Consider the following 27,574-nt stretch of genomic DNA (forward strand, 5'->3'; position numbering starts at 1 on the left):
TGTAGAGTTTTGTGAAGAGAATGGTGAAGCTTGGGGGTACGTCACAACGTACTCGCCTTGTGAACAATCTCATTTATTAAGTCTATTACACCAATTACAATTAACATACTTGTAGATAAGCTAGGGTTAGTTAGTTAGAAGTCTATTACACCAATCACATCTACCACATGTCTAATTCATATAATTAGACAATCTAGCTAATCATATCTAGTTAATGTATACTCTTAGGACACACATTAATTATTCATTTTAAGAAACTGTTTAAGGAACCAAGTAAGAATAGAGTTAAGAGCATACATTAGTAAAACCCAATTATATTAATATATACTACTATCTAATTATATACTATTCTTTTGTTAGAAATGTAACACACGCTGAAATTAATAGTTTACATGGTAGATTAGTGAACCAAGTAAAAATAGAGTTATGGACCTATAAATAGATACTTGTAATATCATTTTTACTAATTGAACAAAGATGTCAATTTATTGCTCGGACTATTGTAATCATTCTTGGGGTTAGAGATTAGGAAAGTAATTTCAACTAGAAGGTGTCTTTCTCACGAACAAGTCAGAAGCTTTCATCCAGCCATCCATCCACCAACATCATTCCACCTCTCCATTTCAAACCCTAGTTGCATCTCATCATCCTACACAACGTTTACTTTCAAGAACTCATCTCAAATTACCTCAAGCCATTAACATACCACTGCCATATGCCATGGCCAAATTCCCTATATGCCTCATTCAAGCCCTCACATCAATGCACTTGCTTCCACTCAACCAAACTAGAGAACCCTTGAAACTGTAATTCTCTCGCCCTACCTTATCAAGAGCGCCTTGAATTATTGTTAGAACACTGAACCCCATATTGAGTTCTTATCATCTAGCCCTGATGACTTCACATGATTGTGAAGTCCACACATTGTAAGAAGAAAGATCTATATATCTTATACATAAAATAATTACTGAAACGATAGGAGAAGTTGAGGCTAGAAGAGGCTTCCAAGTAGGGCTCCAAATGAGCCGAGCCAAGTATTAAAAGTTTAGGAGCATTCATTCAAATTTATTTTGAACAAGAATTGAGCATGAACTCATTACCAAATTACATTAGAGCACTCACAGCAGTGGAGCTAAATAGCTATATAGTTATTTTAGCTCTATCAAAACACAAAAATCCACACTACAGCAGTGGAGCTAAAGGTTAAATTTTTTAGCTTCTTACTACAATGCACAGCTATATATGATTGTGCACTATAGCAAGAAGCTAAAAAATATATATTTTATTAAACTTCTCTCTCTTCTCTTCTCTCCTTAAAATAATATTTTCTCTTTTTCTTTCTTTCTCTCTCTCTCTCTAGCATCCCTCATCTCCTCTCTACTTCGCCGGCCAGCTCATCGTCGGTGGTGCTCATAAAATCCATACAAAACCCACCGAATCAGACACCCAGCCACCAAAAAAAGACAGGATCGGACCATCAACAACGTCGATCCTCTAAACCCACATCACAAAACACCACAAAACACAAACCCACAGAGATAGAGTAGAGAGAAAGATCAAACCAACGCCGGTCCAAATTCCATACAACCACCACAAAGCACAAACCCATGGCAGATCAGTTAGAGTAGAGAGAAAGATCACAAACCCATGGCACAACCCACAGACCCACCTCCCGGTAACCTCCAAATTGTCACTCCCACTGTCTCCTCCGCCTCAACCGCAATCTCAACCTCGCTCTTGTTTCGGCTTCACTCTCGCTCCCTCGGCAACTCGTGCTGGCAAATTGGGCAAGGCATTTTGCGAGCCTCGGATCCAAGTTGGAACTGTTCCTTGCAAACTGCGCAATGCAACTCGGCCGAGACGTTGGTCTCGACGATTTGGAGGTGGGTATTTGGAGGTGGCTATGGCTGGGTTGTGATGTGGGGGTTTAGTTGGCAGTGGGTTTGCTGAATTGAGAAGAAAGAGTGGAAGTTTGACCATTTGTTGGTTCATCTTAGTTCAGAGAAAGAGAAAGAGACAGAGAGGAAGAGAGAGAAAGAGATAATAAAAAATAATAAAGAAAAAATAAAGAAGGGATATTTAATTGAAGTGGTAAATTTTCTCAAAAAACAAAATTGAAGTGGTAAAAAAATATCATTGCAGTGGTGGGGACGGCGGTGGAAGAGTCGGTAGCGGCAGTGGGGTGGTGGTGATAGTGGCAGCGGTAGCGGTTGCGGTTGTGAGTGGTTGTGATTGTTGTTTATTGTAGTGGATATATTATTTTATCGTAGTAAATATATTATTTTATTGTGATGTTTATATTATTTTATTGTGTTAAAAGCTAAAATAGATCCACTACTATAGCATGTGAGTAGGTAAAATAGAAAAAGTAACTTTTTGTGGTGCTAAATAGCTAAATTTTTAGCTCCAGCTTGTGGATGCTCTTATATGCTCAAGCTTTGTTCATTTTCTTGTCAAACAAGCTTAAAATTGATTACAAGCTACTTTTTTAACTTATTCTTTTTTCATATATAGTAAATACTACGATTAAAAAAAATTATCTCTTTACAAACTATGCTAATAATTTATTAAATTATAATTGAAATTATATTATTTTAGTTCATTTGATAAAAATGAATTTTTCATAAACTTGTAAAAAAATTATTTTCATCAACCTTGTATCATTAAAATTAAATATAATTTTACTACAAAACAAACTATTTAAATTATCAATAAATTACTAGTAATAAATTGATATCTTGAGGTCAAAAAAAAATTATAATAATTTGATATCTTATAAACTTATTTACTACTTATATAATTCAATCTCAAGTTTATATAAGTATATTTTAAATTTTTATACATATAAAAATATAATATTATGCCTACATTAATCAATGCTCATACTCACAAACTTGTTTACGAGTACATTATTACGTTGAAACTCATCTTGTTTAATGGTTGTTGCTACCTATTTTTGCAATACATTTTCTACAAGCCCGATCCAACCAAGAGTAACTTTCTTGTGGACTTAATTCCTGTATTGTATTATATTTTATTCTTTTAAACATGGTCCAAGCTCATGTAATATATTGAAGGAAATTGAAGAACTGTGGTTTGGAGGATATGAGTTAGTTTCTTTCAAACCTTTTACATGAACCTAGCCCATACGTGCTACCAAGTGGGCACGGAACACTAGTAGTACCTCAGGCTCATTGAAGAGGTCTTGTACCCGAAATTTCCACCTCAAAAGAGCTTTTATTCTTTGGCTAACTGTGGCCTAAAGTTTCTTCCCTGGCCCATTTTTGCCTTTAGACATAGCTGACTCTCATTAACCAACTTCAGCTGCTAGCCCTCACTTAGGTAAGCCTCCCAATGATCTGAAACGATTGAAAAGGGAAGCCAATGAGGGTTTAGTCAAGTCTTTCCCTTAATGATGATAAAAGTAAGCATTTTTGTTATCCAAACAAAAGCAAACCTGAAAATTACTACTTGCTTAACACCTTGAGATCTAAAGCCTTTTTTCTATTGACAAAAAACCAATCACTAAGAGCACCCAAAACTCAATATAAAAGCCTAGAATCATATTCGAAACAAAAGAGAACCATGTTTTACCCTTAGAGCTGAAACTTTTAAGTAAAAGCTCATTTAGCCAGCTAACATTCTCACAATTTCAAAGTTGGAGGGTGAAAATATAGGTACAGGAAAACCTTCTTTCTCTTTCTCACAGTATTACTCAATTTTCTCTTCTCACTGACTGCGAGTTGAAGGTTCAAACCTATTGTGTTTTTATAAATTTTTCAGCATTTTGTTATTAGTATTTTGATTTCTTTCTTGTTAAAGCACCAATAACCTTTATTCATTAAATATTGAAATTTTGGGTTTGATACTCTTTACAAATAATCACTTCTAAAGAACTCAAAAAGAGACTTAGATATTTCTCATATTTTTGGCCTTTGTCACAAAACATCCCAACAATAGTTAAACACAAAGTTAGACTTTTTTTTTTTTTTTTTTTGAGAGGAACACAAAGTTAGACTTGAATTTGATTAATTTGTTAGATCAATAAATATAAACAAGTTTTTTCACCCAATTCGTTTATATAAGAAAATCCAAGCAGACAAGAAAGTTTAGTAGTGAGTCTAGGGATGGCACCTACAATAATAATAAAAGAACATTACACTTACACATGTGAAAAGAGAGTACGGAGCAAAAGATTTGTTTTGTTGAGTCTTTTGACATTCACGGATCCTCCTCTGTCTTTGGTCCATGATCACATGCACAAGCACATTGGAAAGGGCAAGCCGGGGGTCACGTCTATGTCCTTTCCGCACAGACCTACAGTTGCACGAGGCATGCCAATTGAGTTCTTTTAAAATCAATTTTACTAAGATTGTGTTTGTCAAAATTGAATCAGTATTTTTTTTTTCAAATTCAAAATCAGCATTCTTCATTGTTGTATATATTGCACTGGACATAATTTCATTATATTTCTACAATTTTTTATCTCCTTATGAAAACTTTTGTCAAAATAGTTACAATTCTTTTCTCAGGAATCAGGGACGGAACTAGGATTTAAACTTAGGGGGCCAAAATTCAAGAATTTTAAAAAGTTAGAATTAATTTTTTATTTTTTTGTATTTTTTTTTAATCGATCATAGATATTGTGATCAAGAATAAATTAATGCTAATAATGCATCATTAAAGTAAATTTTTGAAAGACACCAACTGATCCAAGTGATCGGTAGATCTTTAAAAAAATAAATTTTTTTCATAGATTGAGTTGAAGACACCAACTGATCCAAGTTGCTGGTGACACTAATTGTTGTGTGGATGAAGTGATTAGCAGCATAGGAGTCATCTCTATGACTATGGGATGAAGGTACTTGAGAGGGACAAAAAGTTCTCAAATGAGAGGTAGAAATTTGGTAGAGATTATTAGGTTTTTGTGATTTGTTTTACTAGGATTTATAATTGATTTGTTATTTTTTTTTAACGTAGACTGTGTCCAAAGATTTTTTATTATTATCTGAATATGTGAATTGTTTTGTAGATTTTTCTTGTTGTCTAGATTTGTAAATTGTTCAAATGTTTAGTTAAATGTTTTTCTTGATATTCGTGGGACAACTAGAGAAGTGATGATTTGATAATTTTTTTCATTTTTGTTTCATAGGTCAGTTTGTAAATTGTTTCGGAAAGGGAGGCCAAGTATATTAATTTTAGAGCCAAAAGTATATTTTTTATACTAATATATATACTAGGGAATTTTTTTTCAAAGGGCCTTGGCCCCTCTCATCCCCAAGGTAGTTCCGTCCCTGGAAGGAATCATGGAAATTACAGTGTATTTGAACAGTCTAATATAAAGGTCATGTTAATAGATGCCTTTAAGTTAATTATCAATAAATTATAATATGAAAGTTTTAATATTAATTTTTTAAGAATATAAAAAACTGTTAATAATATTTATTGTTTTATTATTATCTTAATAAAATGTTTATAAAAATAATTCCTAAATCAAAACTTGCGAGATACTACTCCCACAATGGCCTTAGTTTTTGCCTTACTCATTTGCTTTGTAAAATAAGTCAAATGACTAGCTTTTGTGACTTCATTAGTACCATTTTTCATATAGTTCCTTTGGGTTAAAATGATTTAGGACCTCTAAAGTTATGTTTATAAGCTGATTAATTTATTTATTAAATCAATACAACTTTTTAAACCTTCACCTTTTATATTTCTAGGTAACGATGCATAGACTTTTATCTGGTTTATTTTTTAAACTAAATAAGCTAATGATTTAACTTAACCCTATATGAACACTGGGTATATTAATATAGGTCATTTTTTTGTTGTACTTATGATCCATCACAACTTTTTGGAGTCTTCTGGATAAATATTGCAAAAAATGGAGTTTTTTGTTGTTATAGACACTGTTCCAAGTTATTTAGGGAAATGAAGAAAGAGAGTGAATTTCGGCAACAGTGTTGCCGAAATTCTAACAAAAGTATGAGAGAGAAAAAAAAAGTATGAGAGAGAAATTTTGGAATTTCCGCAACACTGTTACCGAAATTCCTTCTGCCCCAGCCACTACCCGAGTGAGTGAGTGAGTGCCCAATGCCCAAAGTGCGTGCGCGAGTGCCTGAAGCAAAAAAAAAAAATGTTTTGTGGCAATCGCATTGCCAAAAATGGAGGGAAAAAGTATAAAAATAAAATAATTGTGGCAATGATATTGCTAAAATAGGGGGGAAAAGAACAAAAAAAGAATTGTGGCAATGATAGTGCCGAAATAAGAGGGAGAAGAGGGAAAAAAAAATTGTGGCAGGTATTGCCGAAATAGGGGAAAAAGAAAAAAAAAATTATGGCAATGGTATTGCCAAAAAAGGGGGGGGGGGGGAATGAATTGTGGCAATGATATTGCCGAAATAGGGGGGAAATTGTGGCAATGTATTGCCGAAATAGGGGGGAAAAAAAAATTGTGGCAATGGTATTGCCGAAATAGGGGGAAAAGAAAAAAAAAAGAATTGTGGCAATGGTATTGCCGAAATATGGGGGAAAAAAGAGAAAAAAAAAATTGTGGTAATAGTATTGCCAAAACAGAGGAAAAAAGGAAAAAAAAAAAAAAAAAAAGAATTGTGGCAATGACCAAAATAGGGGGAAAAAAAGAATTGTGGCAATGCCATTGCCGAAAATGGGAAAAAAAAAAGTAAAAAAAAAAAACGGAAAACCACCGAGTGCTTCTTATTCTAAAAAAGTATATAAATTTTAAAAAAGTGCATAGATTCTAAAAAGTGCATGAAAGAAAGTTATAGAAGAAAAAAAATGATTGATGTGTACTATAAATAGAAAAAAAAAATTGAGATTTTTGCAAAGATTCTTTGCAGTGGCATTACCGAAATAGAAGGAAAAAAAAAGTACGTCTACAACATTTTTATTTTTACAATATTTTTACAATAAATCATAGGTGGTTAGTTCTTGCTGGTTCAAATTTGAACCTAACGCTAAGATACTTTTTTGCTCCAACAATAACAACTAGTAACAACCTGCCACTTATAATTTTGTGAAAATATTGTCCAAATAAAAAATATATATAGTACACATATTCTTATCTTTCAGTAGTTTTTTTGACCTAGTTTGTGTATATGTCATGTTCTTTCATTTCATATTGTAAAAGTACCTATGAGAAGCCAATCAACCAATCAATTCAACTCTTCCTCCCATTCTTATTTTCAGCCTGAAAAGATTTCATTCATCCTTTCCAATAAAACTATCTTCAAAGATTCTTATTCTTTTTACTTTTTATGGCCTCCTAGTGACAAGTGATTTTTTTTTTTTGTCTTTTTATTTCACCTCTTTCTAATAAAAGGCAATTGCCCTTCCTGAAGTCTCCTCACAAAGTCATTCTTTTTGGCTTTTTGTCTTTTTGCAGACTGTGTTGTATTTGGTAAATTTTTATTAGTACAGTTTAAAATACATAGATATTTTTATTTAGATTCTTATCTATGCATGGGAGAAATTTATGGAAGAAAAAATGATTGATGTGCACGGTGTAAAAAAAAAAAACTGAGAATTTTGCAGAGATTCTTTGCAGGATTTGCAGAGATTTATAAATGATTGATGTGCACTGTTAATAAAAAAAACAAAGACACTTTGAGATTTTTTGTAGAGATGATCCTTGTTGTATTTGGTCAATTTCTATTAGTACAGTTTAAACTCTAAGATTTTAACTTATATGAGACTTGCATCCTATTTAAATAGCACCAATATTACTTTAGTTTCCATGTTTCTTATTTTCCACTATTTTCCCCTAAAAATTCTATCAGCCTTCTTCTCCACTCTTATTCCCCTCATAATTCTATCAACCATTTTCAATTCATGCGTGCCATACATTCTACAAACAACTATAAGGAACAACACTTGCAAATACCTATCCGTCTTTATCATTGTACAAGGTGAGTTACCTCTCTATAAGTAGTTACTTTTCTTTTTATAATATTCATGTTGATATGTTTTAGGGGCATAGTTAAGCATGAAATTTTTTTTTTTGTTAAATTATTTGTTCATGAAAATCTTGTTTTTGTATTATGTGTTTTGCAACAAGAACTGATTTGTATGATATATTTTAAATTATGAGTCTTGCCTAAAATTTCATATAGCAAAAATATATTTCACAATAGACATAAATTTTCCATAATGAAATTCTTACTTTGTTAGCCTAAAATATACATGTATGCTATAAGAAAACCCAAAAAAAAAAAAAAAAATTAGTATATGCCCCTAAATAAAAAATCTAAGTTCTAGGTATGATAATAATAACGAAAATTATACGATATTATTAGGATATTAATAAATTTTGATCTCGCAACGTACACTATCTTCCATTGCATCATTAGAGACGTGATATTGTTGTTGGGTTAGCAGAGAATGATCGAATGATCTAGGCTCCATTTCAGATATATTCTACATTAAATGCTACAATGAGTTAAACCATATATGAAGATGCGTTTTCACAGAATCTTTAATATATAAACACCGAGATTAAAAAATTACAATATCTGAAGGTACATTTTTTACAAACCATCTATATAAAAAATTACAAACTAAGCAAATAATTTCCAATTAAATTAGGGGGCTAAGAAGCTTACTATAATTACGATACGAAGTGAATGAATGTAAGAATTATAGAGTGATACTTGCAAGAAAAGAAAGAAAGAACAACAAAAAAAAAACATAATCAGATAATCATAAATATCTTTTAAAAACAAAAGAACAATAATAAAAAATAATAACATTAATATAACCGTATATAAAGCATATAATTAATTTGTATACCAACTAAACTTTAAAGAAAAAGAAATAAATGTACGATTTATTGTACTAAATAAATAATAATAATAATTGTAAATGCACAATTGCACCTGGCCCCAAGAACAGTTACGGGCTCAGGCCCAATGAGCCTTAAACAATATGAATTTGTAGAGTGTGGGCTTGAAACCCAGGTTAGAAGTGTTTGAGGATTAAATGACAAGTCAAAGATTGCAAACACTTGAAAACAACAAGGAATATTGTAAATCAACCTGTTCGGACGTAAGCCGAGAGATGTTCTTATATTCTCTCTTTCTCTTTTTTCTTTTTTCTTTCTTAGATTACAAAGAAGGAGCCCCCCATTTCTGTTCTAGGTTGTTCCTTAAATACTCCTCTTTTTGATACTTCGTACACGTGTTGCCCCAACTCCCCCTTAGCCTAGATATTTCTTTTCTCAGTGTCTTTGAATAGTAACCAGAAGTTTCCCTTCCACTGTTCAGGTGTCACTTCCCCATTAATGCGGCCAAGGTGGTAGGTGTAGGGTCTTTAATGTGAAGGTGGCAGCCTTTATCTTTGGTATTTCCTTAACATCGGTGCTTCTAGGACATTCAAGGGTTTCCCCCCTTTAACCATCGGTCTTGACCGTGTCATTCCCTAACCTTTATTATGAAGTCCCGGGTTCTCCGGTGTCCGTCCGAAGAGAAATTCACCCTCGGCTGGATCCTCGGATCCTCGGCGTATGGGCCGACCCGTAGTACTAACAAGTTCTAAACCCAAGAGCAGGTCGGCCTTCCTTAGTATGGCCCAAAGGCCCACATCTCCATCAGGGTCTTTTTACTCCCCACAATAATAATACACATACATATTTTTATTATAAACCAACAAACATATTATGCAATATATTTTTTCCAAGTAATAGATGTAATAACTGATAATAACAAAGTAAAATTAATTATAAAAAGATTACAATAATACAATCTATTACAATTTTTGTGGTCATATACTAATAATAACAATAAATAATATTAAATAATTTCAAAATTAACAAAACATATACGTAAATTTAATTAGAGAGTTGAGATGCTTACCACAATTGTGATACCGACTGAAAGAGTGAGAATTATAGAGTGATACTTGTAAAAAAAAAGAAAAGAAAAACACAATTAGATAATAATAAATAAACACAAAATAACAACAATACTAAAAATGTTTGTAGTCCTAACAATAAAAAATTCATTAATCTAAAATTTGAATAAAAACAATAATAACAACAACAACAATAATCATAATTGCTGAAGCAAGAAGCAAAAAAACTTACATTAACTCAAAACTTACAATCCTTAGTTGTGTATGCTGAAGCAAAACAAAAGAAAAACTGGACAATCAGAAGAGATGAAAAGTAGAAGTGGAAGTTTGTGAGGTAACTTCTGGAAGGGCACTTGCCTTTTATTAGAAAGAGGTGAAATAAAAAGACAAAAAAAATCACTTTTCATGTGAAGGCCATAAAAAGTAAAAAGAATAAGAATCTCAGAAGAGGGACATAAAAAGTAAAAAGAATAAGAATATCTGAAGATAGTTTTATTGAAAATGATGAATGAAATCTTTTCAGGTAGAAAATAAGAATGGGAAAGAAGTGAATTGATTGGTTGATTGATTCCTCACAGGTACTTTTACAATATGAAATGAAAGAACATGACATATACATAAACCAGGTCAAAAAAACTACTGAAAGATAAGAATATGTTTACTATATATATTTTTTATTTGGACAATATTTTCGCAACAAATTATAAGTGGCAGATTGTTAATAGTTATTATTATTGGGGCAAAAAAGTATCTTAGCGTTAGGTTCAAATTTGAACCAGCAACAACTAATCACCTATGATTTGTTGTAAAAATATTATAAAAATAAAAATGTTGTGGACGTACTTTTTTTTTTTCCTTCTATTTCAGCAATGCCACTGCAACAAATCTCAGCTTTATTTATTTACAGTACACATCAATCATTTTTTTCTTCTATAATTTTCTTTCATGTACTTTTTAGAATCTATGTACTTTTTTAGAATCCATATACTTTTTTAGAATAAGAATCAAACACTCAGTGTACTTGAATTTGTTTCAGATAGACGGATAAGAATCAAACATTCAGCGTATTTAAGTTTGTTTTAGATGGTTTCTCCCCTCTATTTCGGCAATGCCATTGCCACAATTGGTTTTCTTTTTTTTACTTTTTTTTTCCTATTTTCGGCAATGTCATTGCTACAATTTTTTTTTTCTCTTTTTCTCCCTATTTCGGCAATATCATTATTGCTAATTTTTTTTTCTTTTTCCCCTTTTCAGCAATGGCGTTGCCATAATTTTTTTTTTCCCCTATTTCAGCAATACCATTACCACAAATTTTTTTTTCCCCCTTTTTCGGCAATACCATTGCCATAATTCTTTTTTTTTTCCCCTATTTCGGCAATACTATTGCCACAATTCTTTTTTTTTTTTTTCCTTTTTCCCCATTTTTCGGCAAAACCATTGTCATAATTCTTTAATTTCTTTTTTTCTTTTTCCCCTATTTCGGCAACACCTGCCACAATTCTTTTTTTTTTTCCCTCTTTTCCCCCCTATTTCAGCACTACCATTGCCACAATTTTTTTAAAAATAACTTTTTCCCTCCATTTTCGGCAATGGGATTGCCACAAAACTTTTTTTTTTTGCTTCGGGCACTTGCGCATGCACTTTGGGCATTGGGCACTCACTCGGGCAGTGGCTGGGGCAGAAGGAATTTCAGTAACAGTGTTGCCGAAATTCCAAAATTTCTCTCTCATACTTTTTCTTTTTCTCTCTCATACTTTTGTTAGAATTTCGGCAACACTGTTGCCGAAATTCACTATCTTTCCTCATTTACCTAAATAACTTGGAACAGTGCCTATAACAACAAAAAAACTCCATTTTTTTGCAATATTTAGCTGAAAGACTCCAACTTTTTGTATTCAAGTTTAGTCTATGAAGCCAATTACAGTACGAAGTAGTTAATCTCTCACTAGAATCATTACTCTTTGATTTCAAAAACCTATGGAAGACTATCCCGAGAACTTGGATTGAGAACATATGTAGTGAAGCCAACCATTGTACCAATGCTCTTGTCAAATTTGGATTTGGTTTTCACTGTATATTTGTTGTATTTGATCATTCATGGCATGTGGTGGAGAATTTGCTTATCTTGGATAAGGAGGCTCATGTTTGTATTAGAATTTTTCTCATTAAATCTAATATATGATCTCTTCTAATTGGGAAAAATAATAATAATTGTCTCTCACTGGGGCGGGCCAACAAACTTTGAGGCTTAAGACGATATATTTAAATGGGGTCTTTTTGTTATTAATTAAATAATATTTAACTAGTTTTCAATATCATAATTTTTATATAACAAAAATGCATTTTTTTTATCTTGTAATATGTTTTTTTTAATAAATGCTAAAATTATAAAAAATTTTACTAAAAAAAGTACAAATGTTGTAGTAATTAATGTGATTAATGACACTTCAAAAAGATAATAAACAAAAACTTGAATAAATGATGCTAGGAATATTATAAATTTTACAACATGATGCTTATAAAGATGTATTACTAAGTAATTTAAATATGCATTTAATAGGTTGTTTACGTCTACAAATCATATCAATTGTCACATCATTTTGTACAAAGGTTTTAAAGTAAAATTTATAGTATTTATAATATTTTCCTATCTAAATTATTTCTTATAATTAGTGACACATATTTGTAAGCCCTATGTATTTAAAATTGTAATATTTCTAGCATTACTCAATTCTTTGATACTTCTTAAAAGTAGAAGAAAAATGTAAAACTAATTTTTTTTCTTATATCTCAAAAAAAATATTTAAAAAATATATATATCTCAATTTTTGCCCCAAAATTTGGGGGCCTTTCTCTAGTAAGGGGCCCTAAGCGATTGCCTAAGTGGCCTGAGCCTAGGGCCAACCCTGTCTCTTACTCTTTAATATTCTCACTAATTGTAGTCTCCTTAGTTTTGTGATCATCCTAGTCCAATTAGGGCATGTTTGGCACATGTGTTTAAATACAAGTTTTTTCAGTTTTTAAATAACATTACACGTATTTTCACACACTTTTTCACCTATATTTCCAAAAAAATTGAAAACTGTTGTTTAAACACACGTACCAAACAGCCCTTATATTTCGCCCTTCTTCACAGAATAATGATTCGAACCACAAAAGAAAAGGAAACGACCCCAAATGTGGAAATTTGGGGTAGATTGTGAAAAAATTCGTGAAGCAAGAAGCATAATGCTTACTTTACCAAGTGAAATGGCTAGAAATTTAGGTTGGTAGGTGGGTGTGATTTCAAATCGCTAGAATTTAGTCATTGCTTTCCCAACTTCTCTTCAATCTGTTGGTCCTCTTGATAGAGCTGCCCATGAATTAGTAAGTTGGTCATTAAAAGGAATTCTGTGAATGGATAAACTAATTTGGCTTTTGGTCCTCCGAGCTTTGCTGAAGTTATTTCTTAGAGGTTAGGACTAGTTAGTTCGTATTTGGTTGAGGTTGTTTCTCTAATAAAATTTCTTACTTTTAATAAAGGGATAATTACATATTACCTATCTTTGGTTTAGCCCGAATTTAACTTATCCACCTGTGATTTCATTTTTGACATTTTACCCACCTGAGGTTACTTCCGTTTAGTCTCTGTTTCCCACCTTTGTTAAAAAAGAGGAGTAAATAAGTCTTTTTACTCTCATTTTATGTCTCTCTCATCCCAAAACAAGAAAAACAAAAAAAGCAAAAGAAAACAAGATCAAAATGGGCTATTTTAAACCTAGGAATATGCATATCTTAAAGCATGGCTCAAATTAAATTTTTTTCAAGCCCAGAACACAAGAAGACCACCATAATCACCTTCATTGTGAAAGCCAGCCTACAAAACAACAAACAAAAAAATCCCGGTTTTGAAGAACCCCAGGTTTCAAAAGAAAACAACAAATCCACCCCAAAAAAAAAAAAATCTCAACGCTGAGAGCATTAACCCCCCACCTTGCCGTTGCCATGAGGCAATGTTAACCTCTGCAACCACGTTCAGCCTTAATCCAACACCTTCCACTAACCAAATTCATAATTCAAAAAACTCATCACCAATCAATAACCCACTATCAAACATTCAACACATCAATATCATCATTTTGGAAAAAAGAAGTGAGATTTTCTACGAATTGATTTTGGGTTTTGTTCAAGACCCATACCTTAATCCATGACTCAACCTCCAAATCAGCCATTATAAAAGAACATATGAATACCTCAAAGCCCTAGGTTTGAATCATGGTAGGCCAGATCGGAGAGTGAGATAGAGAGAGAAATCCAACCGTGGATTTGGTGGTGTGGTGGCGGCTCTAGTTGGTAATTATATCTTGATAATTGGTGTTGGGTGGAGCTCATGGATCATGGAAAATGGAGGGCAGAGAGAGAGAGAGATTGAGGAAATTGGAAAGAGAGAGACTAGTGACTTCTTTTTTCTTTTTTGTTGTTGTGCAAGTTCTTGATTTTGTGGTACATCTTTCAGTTCAGATGTTCTTGACTTTATCATAATTATTGATATGCTAAGATGTTCATATTGTATGTACTCATGATTTTCAAGCAAATTAGTAGATCTACCTTATGTGGATAGAAGTGTGTTTTGGGAGAGGAGTGTTTGATCTGTTTTAGGTTTTGTTTTTGATAAAAAATGTGTTAGAATAACGTTTGAGAGGGAGGTAGGTTAAGAAGTAGTAATAGAGTGAAACATAAGTGGGTAAAGTGTCAAAAATAAAATTACGAATAATAAAGTTAAATTCAGACTAAACCACGAGTAATTAATTTGTAATTATTTCTTTAATAAATAAATAAAAAGGGTTAAAGGTCATTCTAGTTCATAAGTTCAACAGAGGAATCATTTATGCAGCTTTAGAGAGAACCTGCAATTGCTGTCTAAGCACTTAAATAAAAGATTCTAAATTTGCAAATGGCACTGCATCATTTGCGCAGCTTTAGCAACTACGCAACAGTGTCACAGAGAGAATCTGCAGTCGCGTCTAAGTAAATGGCATTGCATCATTTGTGCAGCTTTAGCATCTACAAGTACTTCCTTCACAAAAGATAAGTCACATGACTCGCATCCAATTTGAATTAGTACAGAATTGCAATTGCAATTATTAGAATTCGTATCTTGTAACCTATATATAGGAAGTTGGAACTTGGACCCTTTTTTTTTTTATAATAGGAAGTTGGTGGTCCTAAACATACACACCCACCTCACCTTTGTGAGCATGATGGAAAAAAAGAGAGTGTAAACTGTAAAGTTAAAACGAAGTGAAACACCTCTACCCCCCCCCCCCCCCCCTCTTTATTTTTTTGCTTAAATTTGTTTTTGGGTAAATTTCACTTCTATACGTTGAGGTTTTGATGAAATACTTATAAGGTTTGAGAGGGTTTTATAAAGCCATGCATATAAAACAAATGGGTAAATTTCATTTAGACCTAAGTGGTTAAGGCTAATACCAATTAAGTTCAAAACTTTTCAAAACGAACTAATTCAGTCTCTAAAATCAATTTAATCCCTAACAATTGAGAAAAAAAAACCAACTGTTTAGAGACTAAATTGATTTTAGGAATCAAACTAGCGAGTTTTGAAAAGTTTTGAACTTGATTGGTATTAACCTTAATCACTCAGGTCTAAATGAAATTTACCCATTTGTTTTATATGCATGGCTTTATAAAACCCTCTCAAACCTTATAAGTATTTCATTAAGACCAAATCACATTTTGCACCATTTATGTTTGGGTCATTTATTATGTCAGCCCCTTAAATAAAAAAAAAATAAAAAAAAACCTTAAAAACTTCAACTTCGTCCATAATGTTTGACGTCATTTTCAATGTTGTTCTTCCAATTATTTTAGTTACTTACAAGACTCTCAAAAGTAATTAGCAAAACGTTAGATACAAATACATAGAATTAGTAATTTTACATTTTAAAAATCTATAATATAGAGAGTTAAGCATAATATTATTTAATTCATATTTAAATATATAAAAATTACCTCACTTAAATTTATCGTCAACTAATACTTATAACTTTCAAGTTTTCAACAATAGCATGATATTACAAGAAAATTTTGATGGCAAAGAATTGAACAATATTGTTATAACGAAGGAAAATGATCAAAAAACCAAAGATTTTTTTTTTTTTTTGAATTCTCGCCAAATTATAAAGAACGGAGTCCAGATTTTGTACCCATATTATGGTATGATTTTGTTTTGAGTTAAAGGCAAAAGCTCATATGGCATCCTAGTGCCTTTTGTTTTGAGTTGCCTGAGAAGTTAGGGAAATTAAAAATTCCCAGATAGTTCTATGAGAAAACAAATTAAGCTCAAAGAACTAAAAGCACCTCTGCATCTCTTTACTAAAATTTCATAAAGTTTCTTCTCTACGGTATATTCTCTGTTGCAATTAGACTAGAAAGTGACAAATTAATCTTAATCTAGACTAAACAATTCTCATGATAAATGGAGAATGTTGACCAGCGCCGCCGATGCTGGTTAAGGGCAAAAAAGATAAAAAAAAATATGTTAGAAAAAGTAAAAAAAAAAAAAGTTAAATAATACTACAAAACTGAAAAAAAATGATATGAATAGCAAAAAAGAACAAAATATGTGTCAGAAAAAGTAAAAAAATTTTGTGGTTAACGGGCACCGCACTGTACCCGTTAACACATCTCTAAACGTATTTAAGGTAAGGATATTAATTCTCCGTGGGCCAAGGTATTGTAGCCTGCATATATAAGCTAAAGTAGGAACAGTGCTAAGTTCTAAAAAGCAAATTAGGGCTGGCCCACTTGATTTTCCATAAAAAGGGAAAATGGATCAGACGCTACTCTGCACAAAGTTATGGGGCAAAGAAGTATGTGAGAAATGTCAACATGTTGAAGAGAGAGAGAGAGAGAGAGAGAGGGCAGAAAAAGTTATGTCCAATTAAAAAGATGGAGCATATATAATGGTGGAACGAAGAAAATTAGCAATTCACCCAAAAAAAAAAAATTAGCACATTAGCAATATATTAGGTCTCGTTTCTTTACGTGTGTAACTTTTTTTTGGATAAGATTTTGCCTATATTTAGGCATTTGGAGCAGTTGAAAATTTTGTTCAAATCAAAATAATTTTCCTTTACTCAAGAAAAACACAATCTCCATAAAAAATTAATATAATAAAAAGAAAAGAAAGGAAAACACAACTTTTAAGGTTCAAAATGTTTTAGCATTTTATGATTTTTCTTACTAGCCAAACATTAAAAAATGTTTTCTAACTAAACACAGGAAAACAAATAAATATTCCTAAATTTTTGTTATTTTTATCTAAAATAGAAATCCTATTATAGCATATAATTTAAGTGTATACATGTGTAAAATTTCCTGCTAAAGACTTAAGGTCTGTTTGATTGGAAATGTGAAAAAGTGGGAGGATAGAAAAAATTTTAATTTCTCTTCTTTTTATTTGGTTAGGAGTGGAAAAATGGAGAGATGAAAAAATTAAGTTTATATAAATTTACTCATACAACCTTATTAAAAAAAAAGATTTCCAATTAAAACAAAAAAATGACAAGCAACCAAAAAAAAAAAAAAGCAATCACCCAATTTATTAAAAAATAAAAATCATATCCCAAAAAAAAAATCATGTCTATTTAAACAAAAAAAAAACAAAAACAAAATAACTATCACACACAAAGCCCAGAAAAAAAAAGAAAAAAAGAAAAAAAGAGAGGCAACAAGCGACCCCTTGCCCAGGAAATCAAAAAAAGAAAAAAAGAAAAAGAAAAAGAAAAAAAAGCAACGTGCAAAGGAAAGAAAGAAAAAAAAAACGCAAAAAGAAAAAGAAAAAGAAAAAGGAGGCAACATGCCCAGCACCCAAAAAAAAAGGAAAAAAAATATAGGAACTGGGCATGGATATTTTTGTCCATTAAGTAGCTCTATTTTTTTCCTTCGGTTTTCTCTTTATTTTGGAGAGAAAACTTTTTGGTGGGCTTGGGAAGAAAGAACCTGGACTCCACCATTTATTTTCCTTCCTTCCCATCCAACAAAATACACTCAAAAAAGTTTTCATTCCCATTTTCTTTCTAAAATTTTCCATCCACCTTATTTCACCTCCAAACAAACAAACCCTTAAACTCCAATCATTACCTCATACTCAACAAGAACCATAGTCGTGGAATTAAAAATATTTTTTTACAAAAACCAATTTATGTTGAAGCAAACAAAACCTTAGTATGATGTTTTGGTAACATTTAATAAAAGCTAATTCTCTTCCTAATGTAATTGATTTCAACAACCTAATTTATTAATTTTGGAAGACAATAGCGTCCTCAATTTTCACTAGAAATATTTAATACCTATGCTAGATTTATAAATTTAATTAAGCATCTTCAATAGTTTAGCAAAATTTTCACCAAAATTTAATCCAAGGAGCCACATTTTCAAATTAGTCTTCAACAAATTCTCTACTCTCTCTATTTTATTATCTTTACTATGAAGCACCAGATAATCTTGAAGTACAACTGAAGTAATACTCCACATCAAAAAAGTTATACTATTTAATTTAAAATAAAAAATATGACATATGACTAAAAGACTCTGTGAAAATGTTAAAATTTTATTACGTGGCTTTCTTCTATTTGTATGGATTACCACGTGACCGTACTCAAAGAATCCTAATAATTGCTCATAAAGGATATTGGTGGACTTAGGAGTTGGTCTAATACAATTGTACAAGCAAAGAATAAATTAAATAGTAGCCGCTAGGGACTTAATTGGATTGAGCCCCTAGTTCCTAGGACATGATTTATTTGTACGAGTATCTGTTTTACAAATAAATTGACCAGGACCCAACTATTCAATTAACCTAGATTCAGAAGCCGCAAAAGCCTGATGGAGCAATGGCGCAGGGTGGTAAAAGGAGTACGGGTCATGCATTTTAATTGGCAGTTTTTTGGATGTTAAATACCATTAGATGAGTTATTTTTTATTGGCATTAGATTCACATCACATTATGAAAGATTTGCCTCTCCCTAATAAACAATAAACATCTATATTCACTTTAACCTCGACAATTGAATCAAAATGGTTATTATGATTTTGAACAAACCGCTACAGTAGAATGAGAATCATTACTTTTGAATTTTTTTTTTTGTCTTTTTAATGATTTATTATGATTTCTTTATATATATATATATATATATATATATATATATATATATATATATGTCAAAGACATACAAAGTTGTATTACAATACTTTTATATATAAGAGTACAGTGATCACATTGTACTCCACATCAATAAATGTAAGTCATTTATGGTCCATTTGAGAACAGCTTATTTAGCTGAAACTGAAAATTTTTTGTTGAAAGTACTGTAAATAAAAGTAAAAGCTAGTTGAAATAATACAATGAGACTAATGAATAATAGTAAAAAGTGTAGCAAGACCCATAAATAGTACAAAAAATAAACTAAATAGTAAAGTAAGTTTGTTTTATAATCTATTCAGCTTATCTCCATTTTCAACTTATTTTGTTACTATTCATAGACCCTATTGCACTTTATGATACTATTCACGCATTGTACTATTCAACTTATTTTAACATTTTTTCTACACATTTAGTAAAAAAATTTTAATTTTAGCTAAATGAACTATTCCAAACGAACACTTAATTTTTAAAATATTACATAAGCTTATAAAAAATTAATAATAGTATTAGGTGGACTTGCATTTATTAATATGGGACTACTACATTAACTATATTTCAAAAATACCTAATCATTACTCAACCCTTATCATATTCCACATGTGACGTATGGTCCTTAAATGTCAATTTAGCAAATTTTATGCAATAAAATCATGTTGATAATTTCACAACAGTTATGTAAGAAAATTACTAAAATTATTATCAATTTTACTAAAAAAGATTTACAAAATCTAACGTGACATGAATGTAATTAGTCACATCAACAATATAATAAATAAAATTTTTAATTATTGTTTTATTAAAAATGCTAAAAAGACTAAAAATTAAAGTATATAACATTTCCTTCTAAAAAAAGGTACATAACATTTACAAATTAATGTGACTATGAATGTGATGGGTTGATTTCCAAACATTATAAATGAATGTCCGAATTACTTTTTTGTGGTTGATGCAAGGGAGTCAATACCGTACTAGAGGGTGTTTTGGTTTGGTTAAGAAAACAAAATATTTCGGTACCGATTAATACTGGTGTACTGTTTCAAAGTTATTGCTAATATTTTAAAAACCCCAAATAATATATATATATATATGTACTTTTTTTTTAGTAAACAATACTACTTATTAGATCATACACGAATATAATAATAGTGTTTTAAACGGAGTTTATAATACATTACATAACCAGAGTACAACTATAAAAGGGCCTAACCTTTGTAGTTGTATACTGGGGTTATAAACAGCAGACACTAGACACATACAACCAATGTGGGATAAACATCCCTATTTGTAAAGTTGTGTTTTTACAACTATCATGTGTTTGCTTTAATTCCGTGCCAAATTTGATTGTTATTCTGTTCAATCTTACGTACCCTGTATTTTATGTGGGATTTCTTTGTATGGGTTGTGTGCGAGAGAGAGTATGAAAACTCAAGGCAACATTGAAGACTAAAGAGGTTTTCACGGGTAGCTCTCAAGTAGCCTTCCTGCAAAGTGAAGATGTGCTCAGCACATGACTGGAATGCGAAGAGTCATGACAGATAGTGACAACTAGTTTTCGCGAATGTCTCGCGGGTAAGGCCTTCTCGCGAGATACCCGCGAAACATTTTGTTTTGCTATTTTGTTATATTTGCTCCACTACATCCTCACCCACACTATATATACCCTCATTACCCACATATTGAGAGGAGTGCTTTTCAGATAGAAAACCCTAGCCACAACCCTTGAGAGATAGAGATTGTCATACCCACAATCATCTACAGAATCCATTGTGGTTTTCCTCAACTCCTACCTCTCCATATCCATATCTTTGAGAGGTTGATAGTCCAAACACTTACTACACTCATTCTAAGTGTTAAGTGAGGTTTTAGTGCTATTGGGAATCATTAGAAGAAGCCAAGTTTTGGCGGATGCAATCGGGCGCATTACAGGATCTGGAAAGCTAGACAAGACACAGTTCCGAAAAGTCTTGTTGGAGCAGGAGCTTGGAGAGCTTAGGTACACTGAGTAGATTAGGCTTGGAGTGTCTCTTGCTATTCGTGTATCCCAACTTATTGTCTAGTGGATCAATTTACCGCTTGGAAGGCGGCAGTGAGGTTTTTTGTCTAGTTTTTCGATTTTTCTCTTTGATAACACATCAGCGTATTATCTTGTATTTGCATTTCTCTTCTCTACTCTTTTAGCTTTCATTTTACTACTGTGATATGATGAATATGGCTTAGAGTAGTTTTATTGTTTGTTCGCTCGCATTTACTCTATTCCGCACTTAGTTTAAGTTAGAGTAAAATCAACCGAGTCGTAATTTTTTTAATTTAGGGTCTAAACAGTTCTTGTGTTTTTAATAGAAATCCGAGCTTTTACTATTTTTTATAATACATTACTTAATTGCTTAGTTATTGGCTTATTGCACCAATCAAAAAAATCTTATTTTAATTTTTACCCATACAATAACCCAAGCCCAATGCATGTCTTTTCAAAGTATCCTTAATCAAAAAAATAAGTTTTTATATCTCCTTAGTTTTGTCTTTCCCCCTTTTTTTTTTAAAAAAAAAAAATCTTTTCCTTGAATGTTAATTGTTAGGAGGTTAAATTTTTTTTATTTTATATAAGATTAAAATTGATGGGCTTGTTTGTAGTTCAGCAAACAGGAACCCAATTCACCTTGTGCTAATACTAATGAGCCTAAACTACCATAAAAAAAAAAAGAAAAAAAAAAAAAGAATAAGCCCTAAACAAATTTTTAGTCGTGCGATACTTTTTAAATTTCATCCAACCGTTCAGAGAGAGTGCAGACATAGTGTTAGTTTGGCAAGATTATTTTTGCCAACTTATTTTACTATTTTGCTTATTTTTTTACTATTTATGAGTCTTACTGCACTTTTTAGTACTTTTCATGGGTTTCATTGTACTATTTCAGTTAATTTTTACCTTTATCTATAGTACTTTTAGCAAAAAATTTTCAATTTCAATAAAATAAGCAGATCCCAAACAGACCTATAATATAATACCCCAAAACCCTAGCCTGTTTCTCCTATCACATAACAAAAGTGTTTCAACCGCTGTACCTCATAAAAAAAAAAAATTTCGACCGCTAGATAGATAAACAAAGATGGTCTCCAATTTAGGCTAAGGGATCTGCCCAAAGTGCTTGGTCGACCAACATTGGTCGTGGTCAAAGATCAGTGTCCATGGAGCTGCTTTTTATTTATTTATTTTTTTTTTATTTTTTTAGTGTTGAAGATTGTACTCCGGGCTGAAATGTATTTTTTGGTCAGAATAGCCAAAATTGGCTGGTACAAGCTGAATGATTTGGTATCTGAAGTGAGACAAAACAGAGGTATACCTGTACTAGATTGGATACCAGCACAAAAAATATTGGCTAGTACGATACGGCATTATCTTCCTTGAGTTGATGACACATCCATTTGTAAAGTTTATATAATAAAATTTGTGATATTTTCAACATTTCTCTTTAAGTAATTACTATAAAATGGTTTTTAATGGTTCAATCTTGATAAAAAGATGGCATAATAAATTTCCATATTAGATATATGGGTATTAATTATGTCACTCTCTTTGTACATTATTCACACACATTGTGTCATCATGTGTAGTGGGAACATTCTAAAAACATTGACGTTGTGTGTGAAAGTATGGACACGGGGCACTTTGGGAACAATGATTTTCCAAATTTTTAGATCGAACTAGCCCATCATGAATAAAATTTTTTTTTTTCCCGAATTTTGGACCAGAAACATGCATGATAAAATTAAGAAAACATTGGATTCAAACCTATTTTTGGAATATTACTTGCAAAAATCCGTGAAGCTGTCATATAATACCAGTACTTATAATGTACAAACCAGATCCGAAAAGGTTGGATAAATTTGCCCAAATACCTAATCATAAGGGGCATACAAACCAAGTCCAATCAGAAAAACCAAAGAGTGGTACGTAGAGAAACAAAAGAAGAAGGGAAAGGAAACTTGATGGTTAAATTATAATAGTGCGCTACTCATATATGCTGGAAAAGCTTGGCAATTGAAAAGGCAGCAGCTGATGCAATGGCTCCAATGAGGACAGTTTGGAAAGCGCTCTTGAAAGGCTGATTCCCAGTGAAGTAACCTTTGGCTAAACCAAAAATTAGCAACGCCAATAGAGTTACAACAACAGATGCAATGAGAGCCTTTCTAGCAATAGGGATGAGCATGTATGGCAACAAAGGCACCACTCCACCCACTATGTATGAAAAAGCTATTGTTATGGCACTCTGTAGTGCTCTCATCGGATCTGGTTTCTCTAATCCCAGCTCAAACCTGAATCCATAATAAGATTTTGTTAGGTCATTTTGGGAAGTAAAAAATTAATCATAAAAGTAATTGGTTTTGAACTTACTTCATCATAAAATCAACCCAAGCTTTAGGGTTCCTTCTTAAAGCATTGACAACAGGTTCATATTCATGTGGCTCGGCCCCAAACTGTGCTAATATTTCTGCACACTCTGCGGCCTCTGCATTTAAATTTTATGATCCCATCACACATGAAAATTTATCAGACTAGCTAGAGAGAGGAAAAAAAAAATCAATGGTTAATGGATTATAATCTATCATTAACCGGTGAGTTTATGCCAATAGTAGTAATCTTATATATATATATATATATATATATATATATATATTGTTAAGTTTATGATAATAGTCATCATTAATTCTTTAGTTGGAACATTGGGGAAGTTGTCACAAAGGTTCTAACATCATTAAAATTGTAGTGGGCATGAACATCATTAAAATCTATATGATAATAATAAGATAAACTTGAGCTTAATTTTGGCTATATGTAATAGGCCATTAAGAAGTTTAGATACAATTATTATTATTATTACTAAGTTGTTAGAAACTACTCCGACTGTCGGCATGAACAAAAAAAGGTGATCATGGTGTTGATGGCATGCGAAAATACGTGTTCTTAAAGCTCACAAATTATTTAAGCATAGATTTCTATAAACTGTTCTTCTAAGATCTAAACAAGTCAAAGAAAAACCAAAAAAAGTTAAATATTGTCTCTTAACCTCTTTTCCTAACATGCTTTTTCTAATAGTAAAAGAAATTCTAATAGCAAAGAAAGAACACATGATTGATAGGGAATAAATAGTCAATGGATCCATTGTGGGGTAGATAAGTAGATTCTGGTGGTAAATATTGGAGCTAATGATAATGGTGATGTCCAATCTCGTGGCTTTTTTATTTTATTTTTTTCATTAAGTGAAAAACATGTACTAAATAATAGAAAATTTCACCAACAATTGATTATAGTGGCCATGGACAGAGCTATTATTGGACTAGGGGAGGCAATGGCCCATACATTTAAAAAAAAAAAATTTACTATATTAATAGATATTAATTTTAGCAATTTTGTTCAATAAAATTACATTTTGCCTTTTTTAATAATGCCATCAATTCTTTTGAGAGTAATGTTATAGCTAAAAACGTTTTTTCAACATTTATACAAACTATTAAAGTAGTAAATTCTTATTAGTTCATACACCTGCATCACTTTTTATTTATTAATAACCACTTACCACATTAGTAATTTGTAAAATTTTTGTAGTTTTAGCATTTTTCATCTTTTAAATGACATAAAAAATTAATAGATTAAATCTAAAACAAAATATACAAGCCCAAAAAAATTAGCACAATAACCAAAATTACCAATAATAAAACTAAAAAAATTAAGCCCAATCAATTTATTTTACATAGAACAAACAACGTGGCCATTTAAAAAATTTTAAATAAAAATCCTTAATAGTAAAACAATAAACTCAAAGGTTGGAGCCGCCGCATACAACTAGCAGTAGAATTGCCCCCTCTAACTCTAAGTCCTGGCTCTGTCCCTGATAGTGGCCATCTTATGCAATCTTAAAACCCAACCCAATTTTCTCATCTATGTTGGTTTTTGATACGAGGGGTGGCCTATTTGGTCTCTCCATTATGTCATTTTCAATAATAATGTCATTTTCTTTCTCCAATTTAAGCAATAACTGTCCCACCTCCACTCTCAATGTTTAATAGTCATATAATTCATATAGAAAACCTTTAGCTAGTTGTTCTTTCTTTTGGTATTAAATAGTTCTAAAAGAATGTTTAATATAAAATTGGAGTTTGTTAATGACTAGTACAATAATAAGACCACGGCTTTTGAAGTTGAGACCACTTATTATTATTAAACAAAATAAAATAAAATAAAAAAGAGAATGGGAATAAGTTAGTATTAAAATTGGGATCATATATATGATGGTTAATGGTTTAGAAGAAAGACAATTGCAAAGGACCAAACCTATATCAGGGACAGCAATGATCTCTTCTTGTTCTCTCTTTAGCTCCCTGGCGTAGTGATCAGCTTCACTCTTTGCTGCAAGATACCTGCGCATGCATTCAACTCACATAAATGAGCAGCTAGCATATACACACAATGAGCGCGTGTTTGATATGTATTTTCAAATAATAATTTTTAATTTTTAAACAACATTATACTAATTTTTCATATACTTTTTCACCTACACGTATTTTTATAAATATTTTTAAACAGCAAATTTCGATTTTTAAACACACGTACCAAATGAACCCTAAAACTTCATCATTTTCAACTTATTGCACTGTATTATCTGTAAATACTTTTTTTAATTATTATTATAACTCAATAGTTAAAAAAACGTAGTTGAAATTTAAACTTTAAATGTCTTCCTTAAATATTAACAAGTGTCAAGTGAACTGAAGTATTATTATATATACCCGCCGAGTCCCATGGAAATAGCCCCAGCAGCAACTTCAGCTATTCCAGCAATGAGGATTATGGATGATGAAACATCAGCACCAGACAAGCCAGCAGCAAGTGCAAAAGGGACAGTGAGACCATCCGAAACACCAAGAATTATGTCACGGACAATCTCACTAGACATGAAATGCTTCTCCTCATGGTCTTGGAGAAGTAACATTTGTTTCTCAAGGTCTGCAGTGTGACCATTTTGTGCCATTTTCTAGACTCCGAATACTGAAGCAAGAAAACAAAAGATTAACAACTAACAAATATTTTGATTCCTACTCACTCACCAATTCTCTTTGGACGAAGGTGGTGTCCGAAATTGTATCGTATATATAGCAAGAAATTATAGGTTAAATTAATTGTGGTGTCTGTATGCATATTAAAAAAGAAAAAGGAAAAAAAGAAAAGGTACTTGGTCTTTATGAAGAATCCTGAAAAGGAACAAAGAATCAAAAGTAGTGCGCATAATTATTATATTGTTAGGCCCACTTTTTTGCTGTCCATGTCATAGATTAGGGAAAACATCAAAAAATCAAAAGCCGTGTTCACTCAGAAGTCTGAACTCTGGAGCTAGCGGTACTCTTTTAATTACTTTTATGAGTAGCAAAGTCTTGATTTTCAAAAAAAGTTAATTTTATTAGCTTCACATCTTATAAAATTAGTCAAAATTTTGATATAAAACAAAAATATTTAACTTAAAGCAATTGCTTAAGAAGCTGCTTACGGTGCACCGTTAACACTACGGACCAATTATTGGTGATGTTAATCTCATTCTGCTTATAGTTCCCAAAAAATTAAAACTTTAAACATATGGTTGAAGACAAAGTTGTAGACAAAAAGGTTAGCAAATTAATTAGATTGATATGAACTTTGATATTTATGTATCAAGGCAGGTAGTGTTAGGCGTGTGTAAGGCACCAGCCTTGTGCCAAAATATAACTAGTGGGTTGTTGGTAGTGTTGGACAAATTAGCAACTAAATATCATGGTCAATAACTCAGTAAAGTGAGTATTAGGCGTGTGCCTGACACATAAAGTTTTCTGAAGAATCTGAACTGCACAGTTCAATGAATCTGCTTGACTATGGCTCTTTTGGGCGTGTGTTTCACACAGGCCACGTACCAACAACAAAAACCATAGGTGGCTTGTAAATATGACAGAGAGATAAAAGAAAGATATAAATATAGGTGCGGAGAAAAAAAATCCAAACTAATATTTTGTTACTTATTTGAACAGTAAAATTTTTATAATAATGAGTGGTTAAGGATCATGTTGTGAATGGGCAGAAGAAAAATATTAACTTAATAAACCTCCATTGTTTTAAAAAAATAAAGAATATATACCATAATTTATCAAATTATTCAAACAAAATTGCTCATCAAATGACATACTTGTAAATATGGCTTTTACAATAATTATGAATTCAAATTGAAATAATAAAAATGATAATGATAACAAAATAGAACAATGAAATAAAGACATACGGCTGTATTAAAAAACTGTCAAATATTTTGACAATTTTTTCAATTTTCGATAAATTTTTTTTCAAAAATATATTTATTAATGTATGCCCTAAGAGCATACTAGAAAACATTATTTTATTACTTCTAAGTTTTGTCCAATTAGAACAAGAAAAAGCTAAATCTTCATACCGTGTGCACTGTTTTAAGGTTCATAATTTTATATTCA

General features: G+C 31.5%; 1 protein-coding gene across 1 annotated transcript; it reads right to left on the bottom strand.

The window, feature by feature from the left end:
- Positions 1–22,842: 22,842 nt before the first annotated feature.
- LOC142627255 (vacuolar iron transporter 1-like) lies at positions 22,843–26,198 on the bottom strand. The gene is made up of 4 exons (XM_075801072.1): positions 25,856–26,198; positions 25,401–25,486; positions 23,463–23,577; positions 22,843–23,383 (listed from the first exon to the last, which is right to left on the bottom strand). The coding sequence occupies exons 1-4, from the start codon at positions 26,095–26,097 to the stop codon at positions 23,083–23,085; spliced, it is 744 nt and encodes a 247-aa protein (XP_075657187.1). The 5' UTR covers positions 26,098–26,198; the 3' UTR covers positions 22,843–23,082.
- Between the last annotated feature and the right edge of the window lie 1,376 nt (positions 26,199–27,574).

The sequence above is a fragment of the Castanea sativa genome, chromosome 3, assembly GCF_040712315.1.
Source record: "Castanea sativa cultivar Marrone di Chiusa Pesio chromosome 3, ASM4071231v1".
Taxonomy (NCBI): Eukaryota; Viridiplantae; Streptophyta; class Magnoliopsida; order Fagales; family Fagaceae; genus Castanea; species Castanea sativa.

Bases quoted from the DNA above. Each gene is read 5' to 3' on its own strand.
- LOC142627255 (XM_075801072.1), bottom strand. From the start codon at position 26,097: ATGGCACAAAATGGTCACACTGCAGACCTTGAGAAACAAATGTTACTT. The intron at 25,487-25,855 runs GTATATATAATA...ATGCATGCGCAG, and splicing joins ATTTCCATGGGACTCGGCGG to GTATCTTGCAGCAAAGAGTG. The intron at 23,578-25,400 runs GTTTGGTCCTTT...ATTTAAATGCAG, and splicing joins CATTGCTGTCCCTGATATAG to AGGCCGCAGAGTGTGCAGAA.